The following is a 13929-nucleotide window of genomic DNA, read 5'->3' on the forward strand; positions in this document are numbered from 1 at the left end:
TTTTAGACACTTTGATGTGGCAGTCGTTAGTGGAGAAAGACACACATCTAGAGTCAAGTTTGGGACAGGCATAATGCATACCGAAGGTCAGCAGTTTGGGTTTGTTGCCATTAAAGCACATCCAGTGTTGGTTCATTCATGTCTCAATGTGACTGTAAATAGTTTGTAGAGAAGTGGAGTCCCGATCATAGTCTCCTGACAACTCCATAACCAACTGTGTGTCGTCAGTGTGATTTGTGAAAAACACATTAAGATCAACCAGAAGATCACCAAGTGGTTTGATATACAGATTGAAAAGTAAAGGTGAAATGCATGCTCTCTGGGTAACTCCACATACAATGGGAGTCGAGGGTGAGGTAGCATCATTCCAACAAACTTTGGATGTCCTATTTGAGAGGAAGGATCAAGCACACTTTGTGGTGTTATCACTGCATTGACCAATATCTCTGAGAGTGTGGAGCAGACCATCATGATCTAAGAGGTCAAATGCCGCTGATAAGTCCAAAAGGACAAGTAAGCCGACTTTCCCTGTGTCTGACATATTGAGCATGTGCGATTGGAGGTCTAAAAGCGCTGTCTCCATGCTATAAGGTGGACGAAAGCCTGATCATTTAGCCTGGAGAATATCATTAGACTCAACAAAAGATTGGAGTTGTAGGGTGGCACTTTTATCCAAACTCGTTAAAAGAAAGTTGCAGTTTCTAATAGGGCGTGGATTGTTTTGATCTTTAGGATCCTGACCAGGTTTAGTTAATTAATGGGGTGACAGTGGTATTCTTGGTTAGATCTGGGAACTGATTACAAGAAAATGAGCAGTTCACAAATCTAACGCAAAACGGGGAAAACATTTCTTTGTATTGTAGAATGAGATTTGGGGGTACCACATTTTCCGGGCATTGAGAGGGACGTAGAGAGGCTAGAGTGTTTAGCATGTCTTTGATGGTAATGGGAGTAAAACAGAATATGGTGGATGTCTTCTTTCGAACCTGATTACGAGTAGTTGCGGGCATAGTAGGGTTTTTATTTAATTCCTGCATAATCTTGTCACAACCTTTCTCAATTTTGTTTCTGCTTGTCTTTTGAGTCGTTTCATTGAGCTTAGCTCTTGGGTGTACCCATTTTGATGGCCATTCTCTCTAACTAGTTTACTTCTAACTGGGGCCACTATGTCTAGCATGGAATGAGGGGAAGAGTATAATGACTCAACTAAGGACACGTGGCATCTTGATCTGTGGTAGTGTTCATGATCAAGTTCAGACATTCTTTTAGGTTTTCCACTGTAACCTTTTTAAAGTTACGGTTTAAAACCCGTTTTGGTGGATCTTTCTTATTTAGAATCGGATGTTGAAATTGCAGCTGAAATGTGATCAAGTAATGATCAGACCAGATACAGGGTTGAGTACTTTTGATATCAGTACAGAGAATTTTGGCCCCAAACCGGTCTAAGATATTGCCTTTGTCATGAGTTTGTCATGAGTCGTCGAGTCATTGAAAATGTGGTAGTCAGAATTGTTTAGGGCCGGTTCATGTGCAATGGCCTCTTTATCATTTTTGTTTTTTGCGCCAGTGGTTAAAGTCCCTGACCAATAGCGTTGCACAATTCCTACCCCGTAGATCATGCAAAATATGAACGATATCCTGATTGATATCCTGATTGAAATTGGGCATATTGGTTGAAGGACGATATACCAACACAAATTTAATACGGCTTTGATTAGTGGGGGTCATTTTTACCTGAAGGATTTCAGTCTGTGCAGGAACTGGGTACTTGTAACAACCCCAATTGTATTTTGGCAATGAATGCCACACCACCACCCTGGCCTCTAGGGCAATTCACACAGTGCGTAGTATATCCATCTGGTGTAGCAAGGGTAACCAAGGGACCACTAGTTTCTGTAGTCCAGGTTTCTGTAAGAAGTATAATATCTAGGTTTTTATTCACAATATAGTCGTGCATATTAGATGCATGTTTAATGAGAGAACGGGTGACACACTTCACAGTAGTATTGGTTCTGTCTTTGTCCTGCAAAGTATTCTTGCCTGAGCTGTTATTAAGAGAAGTCATCAACTCAATAGGCAATGTGATGTTTTCTCTTTGATGACCAATACGTGAAGAGTTTGTTTGAGTTGTGCCGAAGTCTGTGTAGGAAGAGGAGGGGTTGTTTGTGTGAGCAACACACGGGGAGGGTATCGTGCCAAGGAGTAGGCTTGTGGGGGGTAATGTTGTGCATAGGTCGACTGCCTTTAATTGTGTGAAAGGGACTGCTCTAACAGCCTTGGGGGAGGTATCAGGGTGAGGCAAGGCCAGATCTAAGGGGATGACAGGTATAGGATCTAGTCTCATTCTAAGGTATTTGTCAACGATAGCAAGTTGGCTAGCTTTTTGTGCAGCAAGTAATAGATTAATGCTCATCTTGTGGGTTGATGACACATATAGCCAAACAGGTTTATTGGTATAATATGCCGACTAGTTGCCAGGAGGTGAGCAGGATGTCCAGGAAGAATGGGTACTTACTTAGATAGGGAATCGATAGAAGCTTTGGATTAGCGTCTAGCAGTCACAAAGAACAGGTTTGTCTCAGGTGCGCCGGCGCCTGTTCACCCTTTTTGTAAGACACTGGGGCTGCTGGGGGATGTAGTTCCCCTGCCTTGTGTATTCTGGCTACTGCTGGATTACAAAATTAAATAGCTGCTTCAAAAGTGAGGTTCCATCCACTCGCATGCAGCGTAGGGGGACAGAAGAGAAAGTCCTACAATAATATTTCTAGAGAACGAACGGTTCTGCTTAGGAGCAGTCACTATGGTAATGATCACACTTCAGAAACAACACGTGCAACGTATGTATTCACTCAAACAGTGATGACAGAAAAAAACAAGTACACTTCCTCCTACCATATGACTTACCTTGCTCAATTAGTTCCTCTCCAAGCTTCAGTTCGAGCCTGCAGTGCTTGTTCCTCTTGGGTTCTTTGGAAACTCTGGGCATGGTCTTTTGGGTATTCAGTCAGGCCGATTGCACTACGAAAGCTTGAGAAAGTATTAAGCTGAAGGCAGCGCCTTCCCCCCATCGTCAAAGACAGGACAGCGTTGTCTGCGAACATCAATACTGAGATTTTGTCTCGTACCAGTACAGGGGCATCAGTTGGGGAAGACAGGAGGTCATGCATAGGGGGGCCAGGGTACAGCCCTAGCTCACCCCTATCTCGATGTTCACCTTCCTTGATGGAACCCCACCCATACCTTAACGAACCTTAGCCCCATATCCCTGATACAGCAGCATGAAGGTTTTAAGTAAGACAGAAGCAATACCGAGGTTCAAGCGCGTTGACTACAGTCTTGCCCTAGGAACTGTGTCAAATGCTGTCTTAAGATCTATAAAGACTGCATAGACCGGTATTTTTCTTAGGACAGCATACTTATCGCCGAGCAGACGTAACTTAAGGGACTGTACCATAGTGCGGATACCCCTTCGAAACCCAGCCTGAAGGTGACTCAATGCACCCACCTCCCGAACCCCATACTTCCAGGTGCATCAACACTACCTCAGCGAAGGTCTTGCCTCCAGCATCCAAAAGGGAAATCGTCCGGAGTATTTCTGTCTGCCTTTTTATGGATGGGTATAAAGATTGCCTTGGTACAGGACGGTGGGGCTCGACCAGAGCATAGGACTTCATTAAAGAGTCTGGTCAAATATGGTACCAAGATCGATTGTTCGTTGGCAAAGAAATCAACCGGCGTCCTATCAGGGTTGGGGCTTTGCCCTTCCTTTGACTATTCAGTGACACTCTTACCTCTTCCTCTCTAACAATTAGGGTATGATTTGATATTGAATCGATAAGGCTGGTCACCCCCTTGTTCTCCTTATACCGGCCGTTGAAATGGGTTACCCACATCTCCTCTGTAATAGCTCCCTGGATTATATTCTGATCCACTGGATGCCCCTCAGTCAGCAGTTCTCAAAACGCCTTGGTGTCTCCATTTTTGATTGCATCAAGCAAGGAGGCTCAAAGGTGTTCCTGATATTCAGTTTTCTTTGTTTTCTGGATCCGTGCATAGTTCTTACGGCTTCACTGATAGGTTGGATCCCATCTATAGCCACTTTGTTTGCTTGGGCAATAAGGGTGGCCTTGGCTGTACGGCAATCACCATCATAGCAACTATTTTTCTGCTTGGCATGCTTCTCTACAACCTTCACAGGTTTGGCAAAAAATGCTCCCACACTATTGAATAATAAACTTCATCAGGTCTTGGTAGATGGAATCGTATATTAGCGGGAGGGTTGCCTCTAGATCCACATTTACCTGTTTAATCAAGCGCCTAGAGTGCCCACTAGTAATACTTGGCATCAACTCCAGAGCCCCTGGATCACCCAAATAAATTGATAACCTTCGGAGAGACAGCGGATTGTGGTGGCTCTCATACCTTCTAGAGACTCTAAATTTAAGAATAAGTGGCTAAGCCTCAAGATTCACCAGAATATAATCAATCCGGCTCAAATGATTTGCAGACTGGACTGTTTTGCGTGCTGGCAAATCCCCCCTTATACGCCCATTGCATGCCCTCAGATTAGATTCAAGGAGTAGTGCTGTCACTTTGTCTCAAGTTTTGAACGCGGGGCCTCCAGTTCTCCTACCACCCAGAGACTATCCTCATCTACAGAGAGACCCACCATAATCTCCAGGGGCTCATATTGCAAATTTAAAATCAGCAAGTATGAGAAGGCTCTCCATCGCTACATGGAGATAAGAAAATAAGCCCATCCCCCGCTTGCAACTTCACAATTATATATGTTAATCAGCAAACTGTTGGACCCATCCAAACCTGTTAAGTGCAACTCTAGAAGGTCCGTGGGGGCATTTTCAATGACCCTTATCCTCTGGTAAGATTCCAAACGAATCCAGAAGAGTAAACCCCCACTGGGTCTCCCAGCCCTGCCCTTTATCGTGGGGCATTGGAAGGTTGTGTAGCCCTGAATGCTAGGTGCCACCACTGGCCATGTCTCCTGAGATCCAATAATATCATGAGCCTGAACAAAGGATAGTCATTAGACCTTCTCCATATGTCGGTTTAACCCTGCAACATTCCAGGGGAGAATCTGCACCTCCTTTAGCAGTGCATCTACCTCCCCCCCTGCTCCCCAGCAACTGGTCAATCTCCCCACTGGCTCCCTGGACCACCAGGGGCATGGTTGTTAGTGCCGAGATGGAGTGCTCCCCTGTCAATCAATCTCTCCCAGATCAGACCCATTGGGATCACCACAAATTTGGGATTCTAACACCACAGGCGGCACCGCTGGCATCGCCACGAGGTCAGCCTGCATTCTGTATGGCTTGAAGGGAGCCAAGAGTTCTGCAGGGGAGTCCAGTGATAATAGCGTTACCATAGTCTAGCTTGGACAAAACTCGTACTTGGACTTCGGTGCATAGGTTATCGTGGGAAGAATGTACCTTATTTTGCATAGGAGTTATTTTGTAGTGGTAAATTTCATGTTTTGGTGACGGTGCTATGTGGTGTGTGAAGGAAATGTGGGTGTCGATGGTGAAGCTAAAGGATTTGACAGGCGTATGGAGGGATATTTGGGGGATGTATGCGGTGAGTTCTTTGATTTTGATCCAAGTGGTGAGGTCAGGTTTGTACCTAGGGGCAGATGAGGTATTCTGTTTTGACAGGGTTCAGTTTGAGGAAGTGTGTGGCTATCCTGGGGGGACTGGGGGTGGAGATATGAAGGGGGATGAGATTTGGAAGTATATTTGTATGTCTGCGTGTTGGTGAAAATGGATGTTGCATTTGTTAAAGGTCTGTCCGAGGGATTCTACATATAAGGTGAAGAGGAATGGAGACCGAGAGGAACCTTGCTGAGTCCCGTATTTGACAGGGGCGGGGTTAATTCGATAAGGTGGCATGGAGACAGTGTGTTCTGGCTGCGAGGAAGGCGTGAACCAGTCAAGGACGGTGCCTGAGTGTTGCCATATTTTGTAAACCGGCATATGCATCATCTACAAGGCTGTCACCCTGAAGTCCCCAAGCCAACTCACTGAGGAACTCTGTCCCTCTGTAAGCCTGTGATCCACCACAAGTAAGGAAATGTGCAGACTTGAACTACGACAGTGCAGGAAGGAAAGAATCTGGAGGCAGGCCTTCTCTGTCCACGCTCCAAGACTCTGGAACCTCCTCACTGTCAACATCAGACTTGCCCCATCACTTCTACAGTTCAGGAAAGAGCTCAAGACGTTCGTCTTCAAGGAATGGCTCCTCCAGAACACCTAGGTCCACACACCCTGCACTCCCCACCCTACCTGAGACTCTGTGGTCTGCTCCCGACTGTCTCCCCCACCAAGCTGCCAATTGCCGACATCCCCCGTTACTTCCATGCTCCTTTTTTCTGCTTCCCTCACAGTGTGCTTCCCCCTTTGATTGTAAAGCACTCCGTTGCTTCCCGAAGCTAGGTCCACACTCAAATACTGTAAAGGTGCAGAAAGGAGACTGACACACAGGAGGTGGCATACTTTCTGGCATACACTTTTATTCAGGCAAAAATCAAGAGGAAACCTATCTCTCCCTAATTCTAAGATGGGTTTTCCTGCCTCTACTAAGGAACTAAGGAATCAGTCAGAATGTAAAAGTAATAAAAAGAGTCCACCATTGTGTCAAAATGCCTTCTTCTGTCCCTCACACTAAAATAGAAGAGGTAGTGTTACTTCCTGGTCCAGAAGAATGGCTCCCTTCTTCTGGACAATGAGCCATAGTTCCAATCGTAAGGTGGGAACTTCGCCTGAGAAAATAACTCCCTTCCCCAGGTCTCAGTTCCGTTTCAAGGAAACAAAGTTCCAGCTTGTAATGTTGTAAAGGTCTCAGTTCCAATTCAAAATGTAAACTTCCAACTCGAACACCATTCCTTATTGACCATAGTTGACTTCACTATTGGGTTCCTGGAAAATTCCTCCCTTCTCCAGGTTTTTTTGGTTCTAAATGTCTCCGCAGTGCCAAGAGGAATGACTTTGTCACAATATCCTAATAATAATAATAATAATAATAATAATAATAATTATAATTATAATGTGAGGTCAGCACATTCCCATCTATGTCTGATGTTCATGGTTCGGAAATTCTGGTTACATTTTATTTGCTAGCACACGAACAGTTATGTTCAGTAAATGATAGCTCTCCTGGCACAATATTGAAAACGGGTGCCTTTTTTGCTAGCAATTGATTTAAGATGACCATTTATTCCATTGTGCTAGTGGCCCACTTTTATTATTCAATGATTCAGTGATGTGGCACAAATATATATTTGTCTACTGCACATCCATTGTCTACCTGGCCTTCAATTTCCAGAATTGCGCATGCATGCTTTGCTGCCGAGAAATACCCGTGTGCTCTATTGGTGACCTGGCATCCAAAGTATGTATGTATGTATGTATGCATGTATTTGCGTGTGTGGTTTTTATGTTATATACTGTGGGACTTTTTTCTGTTGGTCTCCTTTTTAGTTTCAACTATCAAGTGGCGCTTTAGCCGAAACTTTATAAGACAAAACAAATGAATTGGAGTACAGCTAGGGAGAGATGGCATATGAGGATGGACACAATGCTTGTATGTGGTGTTTGGTTATTTTGCCACCCATAGATTGCCCATGTCCATGCTATTCCCTATGACCAATCCCACCTACATCCTCCCCCTGCCCGCTCAAAACACACACTCCTGGGATTTTTTTGATCTAACTTTCTCGAGCCTTAAAAACAAACTTTGCATTCAAAGTGCCTGCTAGGTTTTTTGTGCAAAGCAGTCTTCTGAGCGCTAATTTAATTTGTGCTGTAAAGGTGCTACTGGTGTAATAGAAATGTATTAACCAGGTCTCCCTTTAGCCACTCGATTTATAAGCAGTATGCGTGTCCTTCACCTAAGTCCTGTTAAAAACAAGTTTTAGCATAGTGAACAATTACAGCTTGTGTGTAGGTATTAGAAAAGGCATTTGCCAGGCAATAAGATCCTATGCCCAGGTGTGTACACCATTTCAAGCTGCTACCATTAATCCCCAGTTAGTACCATTACGGCAATGCCTGGCAAATACCTTTCCCATATCTACACAAAGCCTAAACTGTTGACATTGTCACAGCGTGTTTGATGTATTTCTGCTAGAAGATCCCTCACTCTTACTCTACTCTAATAAATAAAAAGAAAAACGATATATAGTTGCATTGAATAGATAATGTGTCAACCGATATTCTTATATGTCTTTTCTTTTTCCTAAGAATGTTTCTTCAAATGTTTTGGAAGAATCTGCAGTTTCTGATGATGTTGTGTCTCCAGATGAGGAAGGCATCTGTTCCGGGAAGTATTTTACAGAAGCCGGACTTGTAGGATTACTAGAACAAGCCGCATCATCTTTCTCTATGGTATTGATTTTCAGAATATTGTCATATTGTGTGGTCTTCTTTCCAAATAATTGCTGTAGCCTACTGTAACTTTTCAGGAATTATTGACTGTTGTAATATATGCGTATGCAACCACAATCTTTGAAAGAAGAACTCGAAACCGAGTAAGCATTAGTCAACTTAAAAAGCAAACCGTAAGTTTGTCCCCGCAGTGAAGCAATTTTCTCACTTAAATTGATTATCAACCAATCCAGATTTGTTTTTAGTCCCTTTTCTTCAATTAAGATATCGATGTTAATGCAATTGGGAAATCAGCAGCTCTTTATCATTTCATTTATATAAAATAAAAAGTCGCATAACAGCGAAAGAAGTATTTTTTAGAATATGGCAAGCACTGTTTTGGAAATTGGAAATGCGCTCTCTCTCTCTCTCTCTCTCTCTCTCTCTCTCTCTCTCTCTCTCTCTCTCTCTCTCTCTCTGTTTCTCTCTCTCTATTGCTCTCTCTCTTTCTCTCTGACAATGGATGCACACTATTTTTTTTTTTTTATGAAAGACTAGATGACCCTGTCCCATATAAGCTTATTCTAATGGACTCCTTCTTCCCACAGATTCCTCATCTATGAAATCCTATCCACAGCACAGCGGGACCTCTCCACGGACCTACTTTCCACGCACCACAACCTCAAATAAGTCCGCACAACATTACCCTTTGTTTTGTGGACAAAGGCAAAAAGTGTTGCCGCCCATTCAGGTGCATGGACTACTGCTATACCCTATCCTGGGTGTCGTGTTCCTTGACCAAGCAGTATAAACATGTCTTTGTTGGATTGGGCAATGCTTGGGCATGGCGAAGACTAATTAGAAAATTCAGATGGTGAGTCCCTGAAGCAAACAAAGTTCCTCTATATATACTGGCCCGACGTCCTGTCTGGCACGGGGCATGTACAGGCAGAGCACGGACGAGGCAGCAAAATAGTTCCAGGGAAGAGATGGACTTCCTGGAGGAATTCTATGAAGAGGGTGAGGACATCCAGTCGATGGCCTCATAACTCCAAGAGGCCAGTGGCCTGGACACCTCCTCTGAGCTGGATATTCTTCCAGCCCCTACCCTGGTAAACCCTGGGCCTCTTTGTACAGGCTGATGGCAAAGGTGGTTGATACCCTGGGGCTCTTAACCCTGTCCAGGCAGAAAATTCAGTTTGAATTAACGGACATCCTGGATGAGGGTCCCAGGAAGGAAACACTACTACCCTTCCATGTGACAGTAGGGAAGAAGACTGCTTTGACATCAGCTGTTGACAGGGAGATGGCCAAGAAGCATCGCCCTGCTACCGCCTCCCTCTGACCTGTTTTTCCTCTCCACTCATGCCTCCCCAGAGAGCTTGGTGGTGCCGGCCATGTTTGCCAATGTGAAGTGTTCCACATTCCCTTCTCTTCTACCTGACAGGGAAAGTAAGAGACGCTTGAGAGAAGAAGGTATTTGCGTCCTGCAGCCTCGCCCTTTGTGTGGTAAACTCGTCTTGCACCCTGACGGAATTGTCTTTCGGCCTATGGTCCTCTGTGGCGAATGTGGTTGAGCATATTCCTGAGTGGGAGATGAGGGAAGGCTTCTTGTCTAGGGTGACAGACAGCAGGGCAGCTTGCGCCAGATGCTATAATCCGGTCTGAACAGGGCTGACTGACTGGGCAGGTCCATAACCACAAGTGCAGTGCTGAGGCACAACGCTTGGATGAGAATGTCTGGTTTTGCACATGATGTCCAGTCTAAACTTCTGGGCATACCCTTTGATATCCGAAACCTGTTTGGGGCGAAGGCTGAAGATGCTCTCCAGAAATGTCAAGCATCAAAAGCCACGACTAAGTCATTGGGCCTAGCAGCACTCCGCATCTTTGGCAAGGGTTTTCGTCCCTCGGGCTCCTACGACCTGCAGGGTCGAGGCCAGGCCATCCAAGAAGACTGCAGGGCGGACGCTCTCTCTCGTGCAGCCACTGTCCCCTCAGCACCTCAAGGGCCAAACCTCTGTGATGTTTTCTGCCACACTAGCTCTGTGGGGGAAAACGTTCCCTCTTGAGCACGGAATGGGTCAAAACCATGTCCTATGCCTGGACCTTAAAGGTCATTCAGCAGGGTTAATGTATTTCTTTCAAGAAGCGTCCTCAGTAGCATGGCCCTTACACCAGCACCTTACCTATGGTTCCCATCCTCTTGGACGAGGTCTGTCAGCTTGTATCGAAGAGCGCGATAGAACTGGTACTGCACTTAGAATGAGGCATGGGTTAGTACTCCATCTATTTTCTGGTTACCGAAAAAGGATGGTGGGGCTTGTGTATCATTCTTGATCATAGGCTGCTGAATTTGTTCCTGTGCAAGGACAAGTTTAAGGTGGTTACACTAGCCCAGATCCTGTGAGCCCTCGATCCTCAGGACTGGTTGGTATCACAAGACCTTCAGGGTGCCTACTTCGATTAATCAGAAACACAGGAAGTACCTAAGGTTAGTGGTGGACTAGCATCAGTACCGTCCTACTGTTCACCCTGCCGTTCTGCCTTTCTTTGGCTCCCAGGGTTTTCACAAAGCTGCTTTCACTGGTTGTAGCTTGCCTCAGGATGGTGGACCTTCATGTCTTTCCCTACCTAGACGACTGGCTTGTCCCAGCTCTAGAGTTGGAGCATTTTCTACGCACATGCACTCTATTGCACAGCTTGGGCTTTCCACGAATTTCAATGTCTCAGGTTACGCCACCCTAGTCTCTCTGATTTATTGAAGTAGCCTTGGACACCTACCTGGGGTTGGCATTCCCATGTGACAAACATCTTTCGGATGGTCAATGTCCTCCAATCCCAGGAACAAGTCGCAGCCTCTGCCATTCTGCACCTTCTGAGCCTAATGGCCTCCTACATCCTAGTGGCGTCGGGGAGGCGAGGCTGCGGGATCCCTTGAGTGGCTTCTCCATTGCCAAAGGTCGCAGTTAGAGGGCCACATGTCAGATCTTTTATGTGTCTCGGATCAGGTGGTTCAGGATTTAGCCTGGTGGGCCGAGTGAGACAACTTGCTGAGAGGCACTTTATTTCTTCAACCTTTGCCCCACGTGATGCTGGTCACTGACATATCTCCGACTGGTTGGATCACTCACCTGTTAGACCTGACAGTTGTCGGACCTGACAGTAAGCAGGCTGTGGTCTCCTGCTAAGTCTCAGGAACACATCAACTTACTGGAGTATAGGGCGATCAGGCTGGCCCTCTGTGACATGCACAACTGTGCTAATCCTGACAAGACAACAGAGTGACCATGCACTACCTAAACAAGCAAGGTGGTGTGTGGTCCTGGCCTCTGTGCAGAGAAGCAATGTGACTGTGATTATGTGCTCTGGCGAACAGCGTCTCTCTGATGGCAACCCATCTGGCCAGAAGAGAGAATGTCACTGCAGATGCCTTGAGCATACAGACTTCAGCCAACAACGAATGGGAGCTCTGCAAGGAAGTTCTGGTGAAGATCTTCTCCTTTTGGGGAACTCCTCAAGTGGACCTCTTCACTTCCAGCAAGCTACGACCATCAAATAATAATAAGGCAGTCCTAGTGGCGTCTTGTCAAATAAAAAGGGCCTATACAAAACAAATCTATTATCAATCCTTACTGCTAAATCACAAAATATTGTGGGATAATGTTAATCAGAAAAGAAAGAAGTGTTCTCAAAATGATAAGTCAGGATGGTATGGCTGGGGTCTCCCTTCACCACGTTTTTAGCATGGGACAAGGCGGGACTCTTAACCACAGCACACTCCTGGGCCTCGTCAGCATGAGGTTACAATTAGTTTCCAAAATATCAGGGCCTTCTGTTGCCAAGTCTCTTTTACATAAAGTCTCTTGCCTCAGAGGACCTGATGTGTTACAAGACACAAAACAAAAGTAAAAGTTCCTTCAATAAATCTTCATGGGGCGATTAGGATTCCCCTATGCCGGGCTCCAATTCCTTGTACAACGTGGGCCTCCCTCCATCAGGTTCACTACGTCCTTTCATTAACAATTTACCATTCAAGAGTCTCAATGTCTTTTTCAAAAAACCACTCAGTGCGGACAACCCTCCGATGGGTTCACTCTGGTCGACACAATGTCCATGGGTGTATTCTTATTCACCTTGATTCATAGGCATCCCTCAGCCGGGTTCACGTTTGCCAAACACACAGTTCACTTTGCTTTATCAATATGCAGGATTCACTCTCCTCAGCTTTCCCTGTGGCATACCTCTATTAGGTTCATGTAGTCATTCTAACACATGATTTGCTCATTCGCATCAGAAAGCGGAGGTTCGCTTCCCCTAGCTTTCTTTCGACATCCCTCTGTCATGTTCGCACTTGCCTTAGTCCTTTGAATGAACGCCCACGTGGCGCCTGACCACTCCGTAGCTGGTCCTTCAGTGGATTTTCTTTTAAGCTTTCACATACAAGTTCCTTGTTCAAAAACTCATACAATGTTGCTGTTCGCAACCTTGGGCACAACACAGTCCGGTTTGCTAGCAGCTCTCTCCAACTCACTGGCTGTGCTGAACCCGTTGGCTTGTCTTGCCTCTGGAGTCAAGGATGGTACCGCGATAGCAAGCATGCCTCCCCGCCTGAATTATCAACGCGGGAGGCCCTCGTGCACCGTTGACATCTGCTACACCACACGCCAGCTGTAACTCCTGGTTTTCTGATTCTTTTTACAGAGGCTTCGCAGGACTGGGTTGAAAAGGGGCAAGGACACTTCCCTCTGTGTCGTCCTCTCAGGTCTTGCCGCTGTCTTCTCCATTTGAACTATCAGTCAGGAATTACTGCTTCCTTGTGCGTTTGGCCTTGCTCGTCGTGTGCTTTCTTGCTGTGCCTTTTATCCCTGTGGGGAAGGGAAAGGGTCATCAGGTGTGCGTAGTTATAATCAATTGCCTAACTCTGCCTGACCCTTGTGTTAGGACATATCAAGTGAACGGCTTTGCTGTTATTCCGTTGGCTGTCAATGTGTGGGAAAGTGTTCGTGTTGAAAAAGGGGATTGGTTGGTCAACTCGGAAAGGTGAGATTTGTAGAGGTTGTAAAATGAATAGGGGGAATTTTGGAGAAGGTAGTTTTTTGTCAAAACAGACTGGGAGTTCGGGTACGCAACGGGAAAACAGGGATTCTGGGAGATGTAGTTTCCTAGTGCAGGAGGGTTTAAGTTCCTATTGGATTTACCAGATGCAGAGGGGTAGTTGGATTCTGGTAAGGGAGATTCTTTGGGTGGAAAGAAGGTTGAGTTGGAACAGCCTTTAAAAGCCTCAAGGACTTTGTCCTCCTTGTCCTCTTCCCCGATGGAATACTATGTCTCACCTGGTACATTCCCCCGAGCATAGCCCCGGGATCCCCTACCCAGGTGATCCTCCCTCGCTCATCCACCCCCAGGGTTGGGATCTGAGAATGCCAGCCCTTGTCTGGCCACCTGAATAAGGGATTCTCAAGGTCTTTCGAGAGAATACCCGCAGGTTTCTCACAACATACAGATGCTCTGATTCTCAAGTGGTTAAAGAAAACCTCACAATAGGATCCAG

General features: G+C 45.7%; 1 protein-coding gene across 14 annotated transcripts in view; it reads left to right on the forward strand.

The window, feature by feature from the left end:
• The window catches only part of DOCK7 (dedicator of cytokinesis 7), a 1498361-nt gene that overhangs the window by 1197362 nt on the left and 287070 nt on the right, over nt 1-13929 (forward strand). For all 14 annotated transcript variants that reach the window (XM_069642017.1, XM_069642019.1, XM_069642018.1 and 11 more), the window contains one exon: nt 8253-8396. In XM_069642017.1, the coding sequence (XP_069498118.1) occupies nt 8253-8396 (144 nt within the window). The remainder of the gene's footprint in view (nt 1-8252; nt 8397-13929) is intronic.

The sequence above is a fragment of the Ambystoma mexicanum genome, chromosome 1q (genome assembly GCF_040938575.1).
Source record: "Ambystoma mexicanum isolate Mex_15411 chromosome 1q, UKY_AmexF1_1, whole genome shotgun sequence".
In the NCBI taxonomy this organism is placed as follows: domain Eukaryota; kingdom Metazoa; phylum Chordata; class Amphibia; order Caudata; family Ambystomatidae; genus Ambystoma; species Ambystoma mexicanum.